This window comes from Hesperophylax consimilis, chromosome 16 (assembly GCF_061612785.1).
Source record: "Hesperophylax consimilis isolate HC1 chromosome 16, BYU_Hcon_1.0, whole genome shotgun sequence".
NCBI classification, from domain to species: Eukaryota; Metazoa; Arthropoda; class Insecta; order Trichoptera; family Limnephilidae; genus Hesperophylax; species Hesperophylax consimilis.
In genome coordinates this window covers 34,370,425-34,392,848 of record NC_142851.1, presented here as the reverse complement: position 1 = coordinate 34,392,848, position 22,424 = coordinate 34,370,425, and the positions used below count along the sequence as shown (strand labels likewise).

General features: G+C 33.9%; 2 protein-coding genes across 2 annotated transcripts in view; one reads left to right on the top strand and one right to left on the bottom strand.

The window, feature by feature from the left end:
- The first annotated feature begins 1,515 nt into the window (after nt 1-1,515).
- LOC149417109 (EEF1A lysine methyltransferase 1) lies at nt 1,516-4,528 on the top strand. Its single transcript, XM_089640772.1, has 3 exons — nt 1,516-1,801; nt 1,884-2,034; nt 4,180-4,528. Exons 1-3 carry the CDS (start codon nt 1,643-1,645, stop codon nt 4,521-4,523), a joined length of 654 nt encoding a protein of 217 aa, XP_089496898.1. The 5' UTR covers nt 1,516-1,642; the 3' UTR covers nt 4,524-4,528.
- Nucleotides 4,529-13,686: 9,158 nt separating this feature from the next.
- Nucleotides 13,687-22,424, bottom strand: part of Klp98A (kinesin-like protein 98A) — a 44,944-nt gene continuing 36,206 nt past the window's right edge. Inside the window, exon 23 of the mRNA XM_089641203.1 lies at nt 13,687-22,130. Within this exon, the coding sequence (XP_089497329.1) occupies nt 21,906-22,130 (225 nt within the window). The 3' untranslated portion in view covers nt 13,687-21,905. The remainder of the gene's footprint in view (nt 22,131-22,424) is intronic.

Here is a 22,424-nt window from a genome sequence, read left to right as displayed (position 1 = left end):
AAATAAGCTATCTTGATCTGTTTTGCTTTCTGTCTCCAATATTGAAGCTTTAATCCAAACGCTGACAGTATTTCGCTGGCTGAAATTATATTAATATTTTTTCTTTGCAATTCTTTGTTCTATATAATTTATATTCTCAAATATGTCAGTTAAATATGCTAGATATGCAACCCACGAGGGGTTTTTAAACTTATCTGCGAGAATATTCTTTTGATTAAACATAAAAATTTCGAGTTCGCTTTTGAGAGCCCATATTCGATTGAGAACATTTCCGCGAGAGAGCCGCCACCTTACTTTTGTATAATAAAGTAGGTCCGTATATTCAGTTTCACCGCCCTGACATAATTCACGAAATAGCCGCGTCTCTTACTTCTCACGCACACACCTGAATTGATTAAGTTTGTAAAAATACTAACACGTTTATGAAATAGTAAGCTAGAAAAATTTCCTTATTACCCCAAAAAAACATTTTTACCCCATTTGGGGTAATTTACCAAGGTTCCCCGACCGCTGATTTAAGTGATGGTATGTCTGGTTAGAAGTTCCCAGATCTGGGGGATTTTGAATTTGAAAGAGAGAAAGGGAGTTTTCTGGAAAAAAAAGAAATCTGGGGGATTTTGAATTTGAAAAGGAGTTTTATGGAAAAAATAAGAAATCTGGGGAATTTGATGATGAGGTTTTCGAGTAATCATGCATTTTGTTTGAAATGGCTTGTTTTTATGAAATATGATATGTTAATAATCCCAATGTTTTCATAAACTAAAGTTGCTATCTGACTATGTATATCAGCATTTTTATTGTTATCACTAGGCTTATCTTGGTAGGGCTCCTACCGGAGAGCATCTTGACGGACAGAAATCTCTCTCATAGCGAACATAAAATTGGCCGGTATATCAGTTGCACTTTAAGCTTGGCTTGAATGATATTTGCGTCTATCAAGTTGTTCTCTGATAGGAGTCATAGCAAGATAGATAAGCCTCGTGAAACCATTTCTAAAAAGTACTGATATTCCGGCACTAACTTTACTGAGTGTTGTTATTTTTATATGCTCCTTCTACATTTAATGTTTGTATATCAACAGTTTATTTTTATTTATCACGACACGGTATAAATTATTACACAATCAAAGGTTTTTATGAAATGTGGGGAGTTTTGACGAAAAAGCTGGGGAAAGTTATTTTTTGGACATACCGTCCAGCCATTCAATATCATCACTGCTGTATGAACTGAACTAGCAATGGGGACAATCGCGATGAATCATCGATGATCAACTTTTCATTGTCATGGACAAATCGATTCTGTCAAAAATCACTCGAACTCACAGTCCGAGACAAACAAACGCATTCAAATTCGTTGTCATTCATATCATTATAATAATATTGTGTTGATATCTGCAATAATATAATCAATCAATAATAAAATCTAATCATTCGATTCTTTTGATATTTCGATTAAAATATTTCGATCATGTAAATGTTTCTGTCCTGCCCATCACTAAACTAAACTGAACTGACACTTGACTTGACATGCAGCTGACAGTATTGACACTTGTTTGGTTATTTTTTTAAATACGCAGTTTTTCCTAACCTATCCGCGGCATTCGCGTGAAATATCAGCTTAATTGAATAGATTTTTGTATGAGATGGCTTCAGACGACGATGACGATGTACCACGTTTATCAGCAGATACACTTTCCGCTCTGCAAGACTTCTATGTAGAAAAAGAGAAAAGACAGGCTATTCTTGATAATTTGGAACAAGATGATAAATTGAAAGAAAACATTGTATTTGAGGAGGATTGGGTAATTTTTACCATTGATAAACGATTAATAAATTCTCGGATGTACCTATTTCATGTGAACACGCTTAATAATATTTTTTCAGCAATTGAGTCAGTTTTGGTATGATCAAGAAACAATTGATACACTTGTGAAGGTTGTGAAGAATGTCCTACCTCCCAATGGAACCGTGTGCCTAATATCCTGCCCAACCCTTTATACCCCCATAAAGAGGGCCATTGAAATTGAAAATTCAGGTATCTACCTAACCAAAAATGTTATGCAAAACTAATTTTTATCTTTCTTTTTTTTAATTATTTTTATATACTATATAATATTTCACTGACCGCTGCACATATTATGGAAATTACACTTCGTTTCAACTTAATTACTACAATAAACAACTTCGTCTACTTACGTCAGCATAGATGGTAAAAGATACATTATGATTCCATTTTTATTCAATCAAAGTTCGAAATTCACCATTTTGGACTTTTTTTCGTATGGAGTGACACTTGCTAGTTTATTTACTATATAAATATGCATAAATTACTAAATTAACCCAACCTTGTTTCTTTTATTAATTGTTGAAACAAAGTGTAATTTCCATAATCTGTCCCTAAAAGTGCGGTGGTTAGGGAAATAATTACCAAAGTTTCATACTCCGCATACAAGAAACAACAATTTACATCGGGGAGATGGAAAAACACATGCGTATTTCGATTGACTCTGAACCTTCCAGCAAACAACACATCATACTAACAAGATCAAACATGGCATCAAAGCTAAACTAATTAACTAAACAATGCGTAAACTATTGTCAAAACATGAAAAATTTTGAACTTTGATTGAAAAAAAATGAAACTTTAATGTGGCTGGCACACTTGCGCTGTACTCTCATGTCTTGGCCTATTTCAGCATTTGGGAATGGATGGCGAGCAATATTCTGAAACAGACCAAGTCACGGGAATATAGCGCGCTCAAAGCGTGGTGTATCATAGTCACACATTATCATATCATCATGTATCATAGTCACACATTAAGTCATAGCATCTTTTACCATCTCCCCCAATGTAAATAGTTGTTTCTTGTAGTAAAAAAGTATGTTGAAACAAAGTGTTATTATATATTTTGAGTGTACTACGAGTGAGCAGAGTACCGAAAATTTAACAGAATTTTTAATGCTTTCATGATTATTGTATTGCCGTTTATGAAATGTAATATTTTTCTATCACGATTTTATCAATACTGTACCGGACGTTGTACCTCGACCGACTTTAAATTAATTTGCATAAATTTGAATTTACGCAGAGGTAGTTCCTTTACAAACTTACCTCTGCGCATCTTCGAATTTATGCAACAAATTCCTTCTCTAACTGTAAAAATTGATTAATAAATAAAACCACGGGGTCAAGCAGTCATCATTATGGACAAAAAACAAAGGCTTGACCCCCCAAATACCTCTTATCTCTTATCAATACCTAATCTTATAATTTAAATACCTAAATGTTCAAAATTTGTACAAAAACATGGATGACTTGCATGTAGTTTGAATTTGTGCAATTGCAGTTTCCTTTACAGAACTCGCCGTTTGCACAAAATCGAAATTTATGCAAAGCTTCCCTTTAAAATATCTATATGTAAATGTCTATTTGTGCAAACTCACAAAATATCTAAAAATAAAATATGACCCGGGCAGGCGGTTTGAGGAAACAGTCAGGGGACCCAGGCAATTTCGTCCGCTAGCGCGTTACGCAACAACGGCGCTCTGCCCTATGAAGATTCCGGGAACTCGAAATAATTCTCAGAATCTCTCGCAAACAAAGGCAGAGCAGGGCCCTTTGGCCCTTTAAAAGGCGGACAAATTGCACAATTCGGCAGAGATCCAGAAACCATCGCCTCGACAACATCTCTCCTGGACTGCCCCTGACTGCCTCTTCAAGCCTCTTCTCTGCCCTGGGACCTTCACTTCAACCTGGCCTTCTTCTTTCTCCCGGCTCCCTGGTGCTCACCAAGAAGAAGCATTTCACAAAAGTCGAAACGTCCTTTGTCAGGGCGCAGGTTCCCCCCTACCTTCCTCCCCCCTGCCTTATACCTTTCTCCCACATTTTCCCAATTTTTCCCTTTTCCTAATATTTTTCCCCATTTCTCCAACATTTTTCCCCATTACTCATATTTTTCCCCATTTTTCCCTTTTCCCACATTCTCCCTCCTTTTTCCCAACTTTCTTCCTAGGCGTCGAAGCGGCCAGCCGGCCATTCCCGCTACATCGTCTGTGCGGCCGGCGACTACAGTGCCGTCCCGTACAAATACGATGCACTACTAACATTACTATGTACTTGATTTGAAGTCTTTGCTTGTAAGTCTGTTCTTATAGTATTCATTATGCATTTCCATTTCAGTGCTTTTAATGGAGTTCGACCAAAGATTTGCAATTCACGGCACGGACTTTGTCCACTATGATTTTAATTTCCCAAGCAAGATTCCACAAGAAATACTGGGAACATTCAACATCGTCATTGCAGATCCCCCCTTCCTATCCGAGGAATGTTTGACCAAGACGTCCGAGACAATAAAGCTTCTGTCTAAGGGTCAAATAATTCTCTGTACCGGGGCAATCATGGGGGAGCTGGCCGAGAAGCTGTTGAATGTAAAATGCTGCAAATTTAAACCCGAACACAGGAATAATTTAGCTAATGAATTTTCCTGTTTTGCAAATTTTGACTTGGATGATGCGCTAAGATAACCAACGTTGAAATGAAATATTATAAAATAAATATTTTTATTAAGTCTCTTCTCTTTTAATTAATTCTTTTCACATTATATAATATGCTGTCCGGAGGGTAGTCATACAAGTGGGAAACTGGTGAATCTATATCACATAGAGAAACCAAAAAAAATATCAACCCAAACATTTGTTTATAAACCAATTTTTTTTTTTTAAATTGAAGTCGGGTTTATACTTCGGCGCATTTTAAAAGACAATAAAAAGCTGATAATAACTGGAAAGACTGATTTCTTAAATCGAATTTGACCTAAAAAATTCCAACTTCGGACTCGATTTAGAGTTCAAATCAAGAGAAAGTCGACCAAATTAACATACTATAAATTCACCAATTTCCCACTTGCATTACGAGTTTCCGAACATCATGTACAATACAGGACATTTTCACTGTTCTGAAAAATAAGTAAGTTGGTACGCACTGTGACGAGTATTGAAGTATTTATTTATTAACGGACATCGTCCAAATTACAAAATAATAACACGAATAAAGTAAAATGAAAAATATAGGAGTAGACAAAGGTACATGAAAGCAAAGACATAAGGTAGATATAATATAAGAAAATAAAGTGACAAGTCGAATCAAGTCAAGAATACGCCGTGGGTCAGGACCACAGGACACTTATAATATTCCGTCACTTGTTTAGCGACTGGCAAAAATCATTCAGACTTATCCCAAAAAAGTTAAGGTTTTGACTTGAGTTGACCAGTCTACACATTCTGGACAATGGTGAATAATATCCATAATTTGTCGAATGATGGTTGAGGAAGAGCAGTTCATTATTTCTGAGTCTTTGCGAGGGGATATTGAAGGGAATGAGTTGCAGTAGAGTAGGTGAATCAATAATACCATTTATAATTTTGAAGAAGCAAATGAGGTCATTTCTTTCCCGATGGACTTCCAAAGGAGAGAGGTTTAGAGTTCGTTCAATTTCATCATATGAGTATTTGCCTTTTTCTAAACCTAGCCTCCTAGCAATCCCTCTTAAGAACTGATGTTGAACAGATTCAATGCGTCGAATGTGGACAGCATAAAAAGGAGACCAAATAACACAAGCATATTCAAGATGGGGGCGAACCAAGGAGCAGTAAAGAGTTCTAAGGGTATTTACGTTTTTGAAGTCCGAAGTGATTCTAGTGATGAAACTAAGTAGTTTGAGCGATTTATTAACGATTGCAGTTATGTGATCCCGAAAAGAAAGCTTGCTATCAAGAGAGACACCAAGGTCTTTAATAGATGTAACAGTTGTTAAGCAAATATTATTAAGTTTGTATTCGAAGACAATCGGTTTTTTTGATCTATAGAAGGACATAATTTTGCATTTATCGACATTTAGTTTCAAGCAATTAATTTTACACCAATCATTGAAAGAGTCGATATTCGATTGGAAAAGAAGGCAGTCATCGTGATTTTTTATTATCTTTAGAATCTTATTGTCATCCGCAAAAAGCCAAAAGCGTGTATGAGAAAAAATACTAATAATGTCGTTTATAAACAAGTTAAAAAGAAGCGGTGCTAGATGTGCTCCTTGAGGTACGCCGGACGTTACTCCAATAATAGTAGACACAAAGTTGTTTAATTTAACTCTTTGTTTTCTATTGCTTAAATAAGAATTAAATAATAATAGCAAGGGGTTTCTAATACCGATAGCATGTAGTTTGGCCATAAGGATTGAGTGGTTTACTTTGTCGAAAGCTTTAGAGAAGTCCGTATATAGAACATCTATTTGTGAGTTATCTTCTCGACCATTGACGATGGAATTGGTAAAGGATAGTAAGTTAGTAGTAGTAGATTTAGCAGATCTAAATCCACGCTGTTCCACGATCAGTACATTTTTAAAGATAGGTGTGATTTTCTTCGTGATTATTGACTCAAATATTTTAGGAATATGAGATAATATCGATATGGGTCTATAGTTTTCTACGTTCGACTTATTGCCAGATTTGAAAATAGGTCTGATATAAGAAACTTTCCAGGAGTCTGGAAAAGTGGCAGATGATATTGACAAGTTATATAACAAACAAATTGGCTTAGATATAGTAAATTTACATTCCTTCAGTAATATTTCTGGAATATCATCAGGACCAGTGCTTGTTTTGCTGGGGAGATTTTTTAAGGAGTTAAAGACATCTATAAGTGTGATTTGGCAATTATTTAAATCAATAGTATTAGTATAGTTGAGTGGGATTAGTCACCGAACCTCGGTAGTGTGCAGTCGTGTTTACCAGTTCTCTGTGTTTGACGGCTTACTTTGACGGCGGCGCGGCGTACAGATAAGATTTATTTATTGTTACCTTTTCGTATTCATTATTTTTGTTTGTGTTATTGGTTTGCGACGAAGTTGCGTGTTATTATTATTTCTATCATTTATTATTTCTAAAATAATAATTATTGTTTAATTTTTTTTTTAATTTGTTGAAATGGAGGAAGATGAAAATCGACCTCCGGACCTTGAGCCCATTTCTAATATTGTAGACGACTACGATACTGATGATACCCAGACTTCTGTAACCATTCCTTCACGAAAACGACGTCCTCCGCTTTGTCTTAATGTACCTCCTAAAATTAAATCTCTTTCACAATCAAACGAAGCCCCAATCTCTCATGGAAGTTATAATGATACCATTCCTCCAGAAGCAAAAGCCATTGAGCTTATGTATTCTATTTCATCTTCAGCTCCATTTATTGTAAATGTCCAAAGGACTGAACAGGGGAAAATAATTCATCCCCTGGATTTTGGTAAATTTATTTTTAGCTCAAAACTCAATAACCTCGGTATTATAAATGGATCAATAAAACCGGAAGGTCGATACAAACTATCCATAGAATTTAAATCAGCCACATTAGCTAATGATTTTGTTAAAAAAATAGGTTCTCTTTCAAATAATAAATTTAAATCTTTCATACCTACATTCAATTTAACCAGAATGGGCAGAGTAAGAGGTATCCCAACCGATTTATCAGAAACAGAAATAGTAGATGCTCTTAATGACTCTCAATTAACTCCAAAAGTTTTAAAAGCACGTCGTTTGAATTTCAAGGATACTTCCACCGGCACCACTATATGGAAACCTTCCCAATCCGTTGTTATTACTTTCGAAGGTCAAACATTACCATCCCGTGTATTTATATATTATAACGCTCTTCCCGTTGAAATATACAGATTCCCGACTATTCAATGTTTCAACTGTTGCCGTTTTGGCCATTCAAAACCTATTTGTCGTTCCCCTCCTCGTTGCTTCCATTGCGGAGAGGATCATCCCTTTGAACAGTGTCAAAATACAACGAATAACCCTATTTGTATTAATTGTAAGGGCAACCATACTGCTGTTAGTGTGGCCTGTCCAGAGTTATCTAGACAGAGAAATATCAAACAGTCAATGGCTGCAGACAATATTTCCTACTTTCAGGCCTCTAAATTATTCCCTCCTACAAAAAAATCTTTTGCAGAGATAACGTCTAACGCTTCTCTCTTTCATTTTTCTTCCCCTAAATCCCCTCTATCATCTTCCCACAAAGAAACAATTTTCAAACCGATAAAATCTAATCCAAAATTTATTCCTTCTTTCGATAAAAAACTACATAATGAACTTTTACTTAACCCGAATGGGAATAATAAATCCCAGGCTCCCAATGGGACTGCCTTAAAAAACTGTTCCACTTCCGATATCTTCCCTAAAGTCACGATTGAAAATTCTTCTTTTATTCAAACTTTAATTACCCTATTAATTACGATCCTTTCAAATAACAATAAAGTACCGTCCAACGCTGCCGATTATATGAAATCTTTACTCTCTAGCCTTCCCGATGTATCCGCAAATGAGCAAAATACTTCAATGGAATAGTAGAAGTCTATTCGCCAACAAAATTGATCTTGTACAGTTACTTGATGAACATAATATTTCAGTTGCTGCCATCTCCGAAACGTGGTTAAAACCCTCATACCAATTTAATATTCCTGGATATCATTGTCTAAGACATGATAGACTGGATGGCAAAGGTGGCACTGCTCTTATTATACATAATTCTATCCCTTTTAAACAAATTATTTTCCACACTCTCTCCAATAATTTTCAGATAGTAGCTGCTGTTATATCTGATATTACATTACTATCAATATATATCCCTCCCTCTACAATTTTTGTTGAAAACGAATGGTCAACATTTATATCCCAGATTCGTCCCCCGTATATGATACTTGGGGACTTCAATGCTCATTCTCCTTCTTGGGGCAGTGAGTTAACAAACCGTTCTGGCCATAATCTATTAGATTTTATGGATACCTATAATTTATGTATACTAAATGATGGATCTCCAACTCGTTTCACTGCCCCTCAACATCGGAAAAGTGCAGTCGATTTATCTCTTTGCTCATCTTCGGTGATTCCCATATGTTCTTGGAACATTCTTAAAGATCCCCTTTCCAGTGACCATTTTCCTATAATAATTACCTTCCACCATCTATCTTCCACGCATTCCTTTTCGATAAACAATAGTTTTAAATTTAAAACGAAAGACGCGAATTGGAGAAATTTTTCTTCAGAATTAGACTCCATTGTTCAAGCATCTAAGTCTTCCCTTGTCAACACTAGTTTACAATGTGAATTATTTCCTAACATGATAATAAAAGCTGCAGAAAAAACACTTAAAAAACGTAATGTTAACATTAAGATAAAACATTCCACCCCATGGTGGGATGAAGAATGCACTAGTGTCGTTAAATCCAGAAGAGAAGCAATTTCCATTTTCCGTAAATGTATGTCTTTCGAAAATTACCTTTCTGTGAAACGCGCCCAGGCAGAAGCGAAACGCGTTTTGAAAAACAAAAAGCGGTCTGGATGGCGAAAATTCTGTGAACGCTTGTCTCCTGAATCTCCCCAGTCATCCGTATGGTCCAATTTAAAAAAATTCGGTTCGTCATATACTCCGCAGCGTTCTAAACATATTCCAGAAGAAATTATTATAGGTTTTGCTGATAAGATAGCTCCTCCGTCAGTTGCCAGATGTGAGGAAATGCCTTCCTTTATTTCTTATCCATCTCACTCTAGCTGGCTGGACTCTCCTTTCTCAAAAAGTGAATTAAATCGAGTAATCAATTCCCTTCCAGACTCTTCTCCTGGCCCTGATGGAATCTTATATAGTTTCATTAAAGCATTCTCAGACATGTCGGTTGAATATTTTTTATCCCTAAGTAATTACATGTTCGAAACGGGATTTATTCCGGAAGTCTGGAAAGTTCAAAAAATCCTTCCGATTTTAAAACCTGGCAAAAATCCATCTGAAATCTCATCCTATCGTCCTATTGCTCTTTCGTCATGTTTAATGAAAGTAGCAGAACACTTGATAAAGAACAGATTGGAATGGTTTGTTGAAAATCACAGAATTATCTCTCCTAATCAATATGGCTTCCGGAAAAAGAAATCAACCATAGATAATTTAAGTGTGTTAACAACAGACATCCGTATATCTCAGTCCCTTAATTCTTGCACTCTGGCCACATTTCTTGATCTTTCGTCAGCTTACGACGATGTATTAATTAACATTTTGAAAGAAAAATTAATTAAAATAAAAATTCCCTTAAAACTAGTTCAATTTATTATTAATTTACTAACAGACAGATCCATTATTATCCACTTTTCCTCAAAAACTATAAATCGCAAACTATGGAAGGGGTTACCTCAGGGGTCCGTAATCAGTCCATTATTATTTAATATATATATAAGTGATTTAGACAGTGTAATTCCTTCATCTATCAAGCGACTTTATTTTGCTGATGATTTCCTTATATATTTATCACACAAAAATCTATCGCGCGCTGCGAAGGAATTGAATTTGGCTTTACATAATATTAAAGTTTGGTTGTTGACAAATGGGATGAATTTAGCTACGTCTAAAACCAAAGTAGTAGCTTTTACGCGCAAAAGAAAAATACCCCCCTTTTCTGTCTGCTTTGATAATGTCCCTCTTCAAATCGTTAAGCAAATTAAATTTCTTGGACTACTTTTGGATCATAAACTTTCCTGGCTCCCACATATTCAGAACATTTCGGCTAAGTGTGAAAAGGGGCTAAATATTATGCGAGCTGTTTCCAGAGTGTGGTGGGGATCTCATCCTACTACTCTTAAATTAATGTATGGTGCTCTAGTGCGAAGCCATTTGGATTATGGAACATTTCTTTTTGATCCTCTTCCTAAATATTTGGACAAAAAACTTGAAAGAATTCAGTCCAAAGCGCTCAGAATAATTATTGGAGCGATGAAATCTTCTCCAATTAATTCTCTCCAGGTAGAATGTGTTGATCCCCCCTTAATTTTAAGGAGACAATTCCTAGCTGATAAATATATTTTTAAATCTTTTTCTATATCGCGTCACCCTTTAGAACAAAGACTTGATTATTTGTTCAATTACTTAAATAACGAAAAAAGATCGACAGATATAAATCGACTTCCTCTCCTTCTAAAAAGTTTTCTTTCATTCAAATCTCTGTCTTCTTCCCTCCAAAATCTACAAAAAGATCCTATCCTTCCTATTTTCACCATCCCATTTGATTCTATCAATTATATCCCCAACGTTATAACTTCAGACTTCCGAACTGATATTTTAACCTCATCTAATCAAAATGTTGAGGAAAAATTTAAAAACATTACATCTTCTAAGTTTCCAGAATTTTCTCTCATTTACACAGATGGTTCCTAAGTCTGATAGCAAAGATTGTGGAGCTGCGGTACACATTCCCGAATTCGATTTAGATTTGTCTTATAAATTGCCTAAAGAAATTTCCATATTTACTGCAGAATGCTTCGCAATTGAACAAGCTTTGAGCCAAATCCAGCTTTTCAATATTCGACGAGCCTTACTGTGCACTGACTCACTAAGCGCAGTGTTGAAAATTTCCTCAAATATCCATAAACCAGAAGACTATATTATTTATAATATCAGAAACACCCTTAAATCTTTAAATGAATTAAATTTCGAGACAATATTGGTTTGGGTCCCTGGCCATTTGGGAATTGAGGGTAACGAGAAAGCCGATTCTATAGCTAAACTTGGAACAATTTCTGGGTCTAATCCTTTAGATTTTAGAATTCCTATCTCTGACGTCATCCCAATTCTTAAATCCAACATGATCCGCTCCTGGGAAGAAAATTGGACTAATACGAAAACCCGAACTGGTGCTTTTTATGCTGGAATACAAAATCATATTCCAAGTAAACCTTGGTTCCACGGCAAGAAAAAATCCAAAAGATTTATATCCTGTATCTCGAGAATGAGAATTGGTCATTGCTCCATTGCATCCCATTTGTTTAAAATCCGGGTCCTAGATAGTCCACTCTGCCAGTGCGGCATGGAAAATGAGACTCTTGATCACGTTTTCTTTAATTGTAAAAATCATTCATCCTTCAAAGGCATTTATCGTTTACTTATAAAAATCACCCACCAATCTCCCCTTAGTATTCCTTATTTACTTTCTCTCAACAATTCTCGCATTTTCTCAGTTCTATACAAGTTCATAGACTTGAATGACTTCAATATTTGAGATTTCCTATTCCCGTATAGATTTCTCATAAAATTATAACCATCTCCCTTAACTTTAATGGCACATAGCACTCTCTTTAGGGTGAATTGCCTAATACAAAAAAAAAAAAAAAAAAATAGTTGAGTGGAGGGATAGTGCACGAGGTATCAGAATAGACGGAGGAGAAGTGTTCAGCGAAAAGGTTAGCAATGTCGAGACCGTTGGTAGCATGATTTTCATGAAAGAACATACTTGGAGGGAGATCATTATCATTAGTACTTTTTTGTTTAACAAATTTCCAGAATTGTTTAGGGTTAAGATTTAATTGTGTCTCAGTGAGTTCGATGTAGGATTTGTAGCACCTAACAGATTCGATTTTGGATAATTCTCTTAGCTGAGAAAATTTATGGTAATGTGCCAAGTTGTTGGTACATTTGAATAATTTGTGTATTTTCTTTTTCTCGATTATCAACTTCTTTAGTTTCATGCTGAACCAAATGGGAAACTTAGGCTGGGAATAAGTTCCCTTAGGTACAAATAAGTCTATGGCATGAGTTATACATTCGTTGAATTTAAATGTAGCATCGTTAATATTGATGTTCGATTCAAGAAATGTCTAGTCAGTTTGGGCGAGATATCTGTTCATGCTAGTATAGTCACCTTTGTTAAATTTGTAGTGGTATGTAACCGTTGATGTTAAGGTAAAATTTTTGAAAGGATTAGTGAAGTTGATATCGAGTGGTGGGTGATATTTATCTATTGGTAGTAATGAGTCAGAAGCTTCACTAACACAAACGGTAGGCGTGTTAGTAAAGATCAGGTCAAGACAGTAACCTTGACAGTTATGGATTGAGTTTAGCTGGAACATGTTCAAGTAGGCAAATAGATTCATCATTATAGAAGCTTGAAGGGAAAAATTACTAGGAGTTTTTACACCATGATTGTCATTGAGCCATATTACTTTCGGTAGATTGTAATCACCGCAAATAAATAATGAATCGGCATTTATAGAAATACGTTCTACTGCTTCAGTATGTGACTTGTAGATATCTGTTGAAGAGGATGGGGGAATGTAGATACAACCAATGATAAGTTTCTTGGAGCCAAGCAGAACACAAACAAATAGTTCTTCAGATACATCATTACGAGAATCAAGAATGTGGCAAGAGTATTTTTTTTTAACACATATCATAACCCCACCACCTCTAGACTTGTTTGAAGAGGAGGAGCGGTCACAGCGAAAAACATTATAATTATGCAGTCCAAGTTCGGTTGAAGGAATATTGCATGTTTCAGTGAAAAATAAGAAATCATAAGGACTTATGTTTACGGAACATCTGAAGGCATTTAATTTAGTATTGAGACCGCAAATATTTTGATAATAGGAATAGAAAATTGTATTACTGGGATGACTATTCCGGTTCAGCTTATTGATTCGATTACACCACAACTTTCTCGAGAAGTGTAATTATTCTTGTAAAACGATAAAGATAATAAAGATTCTAATAAAATGGGGTTAGAATAATGTACATACATTGTTGGGAATGAGGATTATCGGAACGTGATAAAGAAAAACACTTGAAATTTTCTTTAAATTTTTTTATGTGCCCACAGTAAGCTTTTTTCATCAGCACCACATTTTATATAGACTAAGTTCAAACAGATACAGGATAATGGGCGAACATTCATTTGCAACAATTTTCCACTCACATCTATGAGCAACATTAAACTTGTAAAATTAAGATGCTTTACAAAATAAATACAGTAAAGCCACAATTATTGGGATCGATTCCCCAAATTTATTTGCGAAGCGGCCTGTATAGGAAGCTAATTTTTCATCAACTTATTGTCCAGTCAACTTATTTCATAGAATGAAGCGTTTGAAAATGGAAAGAAAGTGTTGCGCGTTCACACTTGGTCTATTCTATTTCGATCACAAATTGCTCTATTCTATGGTCTACGAATAGAACGAAAGTTGAAGTTGATTCAACATTGGGTTTCTTATGGCATAGAAAGCCTGTTCTCACTGATCTATTTCATAAATTCTATGAAACAATAGAATAGACAAGTTGGGAATGCGCTTACAGAGTCTATATACACTTAACAAAATGTTGGACTGCAGATGCTTTAAGTTTTTGGTACATTTCTGCAATAAATAAATAAAAATGTTCACTCAAAACTTCTCCTTTCTAATAACTTACACATTGATTTTTTTTTTAAACTGGGGTGAATTACACTTATATTAAACACTTATCTGTTTCCCATGCGATGCATTATGCGGATTTTCAATTACATGGACAACAAATCTCATAATAATTATTATTAGTCCAGATAATCGGTGTTCTACGTAGTAAATATTATGATGCATCAGAATACATATATGCTTTTGTTATTTAAAAACTTATGCAATATTGATTATGAAACGGTTAATTTGACAAAATGGAGGTTAATAAAAACAATAATTACTTGAATTTTCAAATTAATGTAGTCTATAGAATAGTAGGTAGGTACTATTTTTAGAAGAACAATGATAATAATATGCTTATATAATAATATAAAACATTGATTGAATCAAAAACAACATAGTACATATTATGCAAGAAGTAATGTATAATATAACTTAATAAGAAGAAAGCACCGAGGATAAATGAACACAGAGGAAGTAAGCTGAAGTTAAAGTTAGTGTAAATACATTTTGGGACACAATTCTGCTTTACATTATTGCTTATTATCACAAAGAATGGGTATGAAGAATAGAAACAATGCAACCATTAATCACAATAATTGATTTGGTATGAGATCAGAATTGGTTGTACATTACATTATTATTACAGATGTATAATGTTTCATTTATTTTAAGGCCGGTATTATAATGTCCAGATAAGGCGGCTGATAAAGAAAAACTCCCAGATAGCGCCAACTGCAGAATTCATAACCTTCCATTGTTGTTTGATCTGCGCATCAGATAACAAACTGAATAAACTTAAAATTAAGTAAAATAACGCTTATTTGTGGAATGTAATAAGATATTAATGATTATCCTCTTTACAATTTATTTATTTATACAGTTCAAATGCACAAGAACCAATAATTGACATATTCTGCAAAATGTTCCGATAAGTGCTAGACGACAGTCAATATACAAATGATGACATATTTTATTCAAGAAACGTAATCATGTGGTTGCCTCCAGGCCCTAGAAATAGAACCCAAATTTGGCTTTCGGATAGGTCTATTTATTCTGATGTCTCCGGTTATGGTTCCTCAAGAATTTTTGTCATTATGTTTAAAAAAAACCATGTTAAGTAGCCTAGCTGCGATTGACCCGATAATTGTTTAAATAATAACTACTACCTTATTTAGCAGACAAGAATTATCGGACGGACTGTTATCATTTTTATCCGTACATTACAATACCAGCCCTAGAACTACTATAATTTACGACAAAAAAGAAACTTAACCTATGAGCATAATAATTGGTTCAAATTTCATTACAGAAAAACATAAAAAAAACAACTTATCTTGATAAAAGAGAAAGGAATGTAGGTACACCAATCTACTAACGTTGATTTTATTTTAAGTTAATCCTTTCTAATTGTTCTGATAAACGATACTATTGGTCATATACAGTAGAACCCCGTTAATTCAAACCACGATAATTAAAAAAAAAATAAGAGTAATTCGAAATTTTCACCAAAAAAATATCCCAAGAATTTTTTTTTCTACAAAATAACAGACAGCTGTGTGGTATTTTTATGAATTTACTTTGAATAACTGAAATTGAAAGGCCGACCGTGGCAGTAATCGGCTGCGAAATTTCGATTAACACGGGAATACAGTAGAACCCCGTTAATTCGAACCCCGATAATTCGAAAAAACGCGTAATTCGAAATTTTCGCAAAAAAAATTTCCGCTGAAAAATTTTTTCATACAAAATTTTTTTTAATTCGAAATTCGTTAATTCGTAATTCGAAATTTATTTTTGTCCGCGCACGAAAATTTGTTCGTGTAATTCGAAAAAATTTGATTTTTGCGAAAATAAATTATAATATTTCGTAAATCTGAATCTAAAAGTCAGCCGTGGCAGTAAAACGCCGAAAAATGTATTTTTACGTGGTTATACATCATCCTAATTAGTATTATTATTTTGTAAATCTGAATCGATTTACACTGGAATGTCGTATTTTTTCAAATTTATTTCGAATATCAGAGTTTAAAGGGCCGAGAAAATACATTTTACGCGGATATATGTCGTAGTTTTACGAGTTCACGCCAAATATCTGCATTTAAAGGGTCAGCCGCGACGAAACTTGGCCGCGTAATTTCGATTTACGCGTAAATATTTCGTATTTTTACTAACTTTACTTCGAATATCCGCGTTGAAAAAATACGGCGCGACGGAAATAGGCCGAAAAATTTCGATCCATGCCGAAATATGACATATTTTTACGAATTTACTTCAAATATCTGAACTTAAAAGGCCGGCCGCGACGAAAAACTGCCGACAAAATTCGATTTACGCGGAAATATATCATATTTTTACGAATTTATTTCGAATATCTGAATTTGAAGAGCCGGCCGCGACGGAATACGGCCGCGAATCCTCGTTTTACGCGGAAATATATCGTATTTTTACGAATTTAAATTCAGATATTTGAAATAAAGTGCCGGCCGCGACGGAAAATTACCGCGAAATCTCGATTTACGCGGAAATATATCGTATTTTTACGAATATCTCAATTTAAAGGGTAGGCCGCGACCGAAATCGGCAGCAAAATCTCGATTTACGCGTAAATATATAGCATTTTTACGAATTTATTGCGAATATCTGAATTTACAGGGCCGGCCGCTATGGTAATCGACCGTGAAAATAAAGAAATAATTGGTATTAATACGAATTTACAACTAAAATACCACCCGGATTTGAAGAGGCGGCCGAGAAAATCGATTTTCGGCGTTTTTTTTTTTTTTTTTTTTCATAAAATTTCGAATTACGTGGGAATTCGTTAATTCGAAATTTGATTTTTTATGTCCGCTGGATTTCGAATTAACGAGGTTCTACTGTAATTAGTATCATTACGAATTTATTCCTAAGATACTATCCGAATTTGAAGTGACGGCCTAGGAACTAGATTTTCTGTGTCTTTTTCCTTCTTTACAAAATTTGAATTATGTAGGAATTCGTCAATTCGAAATTTGATTCATTGATGTCCCGTGGATTTTGAATTAACGAGGTTCTACTGTACACAAATAATAATTATTACTCTATGTTAAAAATTACATCATAATATCATTTTTTAAAGGTTTTTGAACCATTTTAGTGGCATCAAATAAATAGGCCTAAATATACACACAAACATTATTTTATGATTTCTTAATTAATTTGAGAAGCACCGAATTAAAAAAATAATTTTACAAAAAACAAAATGTACGCTTTTAATAATAATTATTGCGACCTTAATTTTAATTAATTTTCATGAATTCAAAATTTTATGTCCGTTAGAATTAAAATAGTGAACCAAACAAATATGATTGACAGGATATGGATTTGCAGTTGCAAAAGTAGTGCCGTAAATTATTAAATATTTTTTAAACACATAACAAATGAAATAATGCAAGTTTTGTAATTGGCCAACAATAATTGTTATTTTATTGAAGATAATACTAACAAATCTAAACGAAACAGAACAAGACAAAGAAAAAAAAAAGAGATAACGGTCACAATGTCTTTAACCACTCGACCATTGGGACATAATTATTATACGTCATTTTTGTCTATCTCATATTTCAAATTCAGAATTAACAATATTATCTTGTAACTAATTTTTTCACACATTTGATTAAAGAAAAGTTGTTCCAATAAAAAGATGAATTGTTATTTTATTTGCTCCAATATTAAAATTATTACATTAAATAAGTTGGGTGTAAATATTTTACGGCACGCCACTGGAGTTTGTTATTGCAAATACGGACACTAATGAAATATGAAAATAAAGAAAAAAACCACAACTTTTTTTTGTATTGCGAAAAAGCAAAATAAAAAAGAACTCTGTCAATCAATTATCGTTGAAAATAATTATACAGAGTTGATTGTCATTCTCTTTTGCTTGAAAATATTGCACACAAACATTTTGAAAATTAATTAATTAAATATTAATGAATTAACTATTGATTATGAATAAAATCTGATTCACATTCTATGTGGCAAGATAGAATTAACTGATAATGAACACGGAACATTTTGGAAAAATTCTATTGTCTGTATAATAGACTGATAACTAATTGATTTGGCAAGATCTTTAGTCAATGAATAGATTATATATTATTTTACATGCAAAAATGGAAAAAATTGATAAATATACACATGAACCCTTCACATTTACATATAAATCGACGTAGGTTTGAAAACCTTCAAGTCACAAAATGAAAACTTCGGAAAACTAATTTAAAATATTGAAGTTTGTATGAGTGTTTATTTGTTTTTCAAATATTTGATGTAAAATATTGCAATTTTATTTATAATTTTGAAAAATTTGAGGTTTGAGTAGTTTCATCTATGGTTTTATCGAAATAACCTAAAAAATATAAGTTTTTAGTATTAAAAAATGCTTCAGCAAAAATTACTTTGCCATAAACCTCTGAAAAGTGACATTCCCAAAATGTGGCTTGAAGGGTTTTATCAAAACGGTGACCGGATAACGCATCAAAATGACAATTCAAGTGATGTAACAAAAAGTAGGCTAAATAGGTTACATATGTAACTATTTAACCTAGTTTTTGTTTCATCACTGTTAATGACTTTATATCATCTTTTAAAGGTGTGTTGAATTGTCATTTTGATGAGTTATCATGGAACCTATCGAAACAGTCGATATGTAACCTAAAAAAAGGATCTCGGAAACAAAATGTAATAATTTTATGACATATCATATATAAATGTTGAAACAATATTTATCATCAAATCGCACCGGTATTTAAACCCAGGACCTTTTGCTAACTTGACTGAACTATTACGGCAAACTTAAGACCGGCCGTTTTGTCAGTATTAGGTTAGCAGAAAGATCTGGTAATCCTGGTTGGTGCAAGAACCTTCTTTGTGTGTTTTTAGTGATAATAATATCATCAGCCTTATGCGTTACAACATCGGGTTTATTCAACATATTTTATTAATTTATTTACTGTTAGTTTGTTTTAAAACCAGTTTTGATAATTTTAGAAATATCTAATTCATGAAAATTAAACAGAATTTTATTAAAACTAAATAAGAAGGTAGCATCAGATTTATAAATGTGGCAGGGATAATGATTATGTGACGTATAGAATGTAATTTATTATGACAGTGTAAAACATCGGAATTGCTGTGTAAAATACATATTGCAATTAAGAATATTTAACATTCCCAAACTGGAAAATAGTGATACATATTGTTGGTTCAGACTAGTTTCATCGGTATAACTTAATGGTTGGATGTCAACGATGTTGTTAAAATGTTAACTTAAGTCAGTAAAAAAAAAGCAAAAAAAAAGAGATTCCACTTTAAATAACAGTTTCTTAAACAGATAATAAGAGAAATTAGGCCTAATTAATTTTAGTTGTAAGATGAAAGAAAATATATGTACTTAATATTTTTTTTAGGCGATTTCTTTTAATTTTGAATTATTTTTTTAGGCTGTCTGATGGCAAACATTGACTCTTTATCTAAGACGGTTCTACATAATACAAATGCCTCACAGGCGAACATTTTTATGATGCAAGCAGTCATTTCCACCACAGAATACAGAAGAACGCTTACATTGTCCACATTTCTGATTCATATATAGATACAATCACCTTTTAGCAAGGAGTTTAATTGGATTACTAAGCCCACATATGTATTTAAAATTATGCTTTTCAATGTTATCAATAATTATTTATTTTCATTTCACAGAGCATCATTTGATCATTGTCTTCAAGAGTCTGGTGGAGAATCCAAACGTAACATTAGCTTAACTATTTTAAAATTGACTTCAAGATATATTTTTATCGATTTACATAAATTAATTAGCATTTAAAAAAATATTACGGTTTATTTAAAATTTCATCTTAGGACGGCCACTAAAATGGCGACCTTACTAGGCTAGAAAAATAAATCCAACCTTTTCAGTGGCCGTATTTGGATATAAAGACACCTGCCTACTTTTGGGCTTTAAGCTACTGAAAATAAAATGGTAGATTCTAAGGACAAAACAAACAACTACATTATAGATCTATTATTAATTGTTTATAACAACAAATTCAGCTTATTGAACAAAAATATATCTTTTAAGCAAAGGCAAAATGGTATTGGTCTATGATGATTTATTGTAGAATTTAACTACTTTATAATATAAATAACGATAATTATTAAGACAACCCTTTTCCTATATTTTTGTTTTTATCATTTAACAGTGCTCGAAAACAATTAGAAACATCGCAACAGAAACACGTTTAAGTATTTTATGCGAGTACATAATATAACATGATTTTAACACAAAAGCCATAACTTAGCTTAGTCTTAGCACTTAGAGGGGGTCAGCAGACCGCATGCGACTCTCTGCATAGGCATTTGCGACTCTTCAGATATCAACTCCAATTCCACCTCCGTTCAACAGTGCTGCCAACTCAGTTCTTTTAGAGCCAGATTATTCAGATATCCTAGCTCTTGCTTTTATACAAAACTCAGAACTATACTCCTTCATCTAAAATGATCATTCATTAAAATGATGAAGTCATTTACTATTGAATGTAGCCATCACTTTGTGGCTCTCTATTAGAAACAATGTAACTTCTTTTAAACCTCTATATTTTGTTAATAACGCATAAAAAAATTCAGTGGCTTAAACTATTGTATCATTTAATTGAAAGTTATTTGTCTCCCCCTCAGGATACAAAAATATTCGGTGGAACTGGTTTCTTTTTTCCCCTCTCCTCTGCTCTCTGATATCTCTGTTATCCTTTTTCCTTCGCAATTTGGCTGTTCTCGCTCGAAAGTCTGCCGACCCCAGTGACTTAGACCAACGATTTAATAAACATTAACTGGTAACATTTATAATATTGTCCATTTCTTACTTTACAAATTACTGAATGATTGTTAGCAATTTTCTGAACAATGCTGTGAATAAAACAACTCATAACTTCATATTAATCATTGAAGACAATATTAGCGACTCTTAAATGAAAATTTGAAACAGAAAAATGAGAAAAAGATTCAGTCACATCTAGGAATTGAATTCAGGACCTCAGCCTTGCCGGGGCTTTGCTCTGCCTTTGAACCAATTCGACCCTATCTCCTTCGGTCATATTAAACTGTATCATGCTTCGATAAGAACTACTAATATTATCTTCATTTTCTTAATGTATATTTTTTTTGATAGCTATCTTTATGTACGATTACAACCTTTCATATTAATCGGAGATCATTCAAGTCATGCATAGGAATAAACATTAGCAATGAATAATGCTCGGCAGACAGTGGAGATAAAAACACAGTACATTTTATAAAGACACTTAAACTATAAACCGTCCGACCAGTGATTAACGTGAACACACTTAATAATTAGGACAATATAAAAGTGCAAGAGTGCTTGAGCAAACCCCCCACCTATAATATTATATAGTATATTTTTTAATAAAATAGTTTTTCACTTTTCTTATATATTGTCGATGTAACGTTATGTATTGCCTAGCAAACGAGGTTAACGAGGAATCTACACAGTGTGAAGGCACAGTATAAGAACAGGATCAAGTAAGGTTTATGTATTAGAATCCAAATGGTTAAATGGAACCACAGGATTTCTAAGTTCCATGTGGATCATCCTGTCCCGCACTTGCCACTTTCGAAGACGCCCTTGCGGAAGAAGGGGGAGAACTGTACGAGGGTCTCCTTGGTGAGAGGCTGCGCATAGAAGGGGCAGCGCTTGTCGCCGGAGCAGACCTTCAGCAGAGTGAACAGGAAGATCTCCAGCTGCGGGCGGCGGCTGCGCGCAGTGTACTCCGTGGTAAACATCTGCCGCGGCGGGAAAGGGATAGCGGCCACCTGAAACAAATTATTAATTTACTATACTAGTTTAATAGAGTGGTACTGATTCATGAAAGCAATAGGTCCATGATCCAACTAGGAAACAGGGATAACTTTAGCTGGCTACAAAATACATAATGTGCTTTTCTCCGATTTACTATGTTAAATAAGTTTTGGTTAATTCCTGTTAATGTCGTTTTTAGGGATGCTGTATAGATGGTCTTTTGAGGAAAGGAAAGAGTGAACCTGGGTCTTGAAGAGATCCATATTGTAGGAGGGAGGAAGCACAGAGGTCGGCAAAGCGTTGAACAC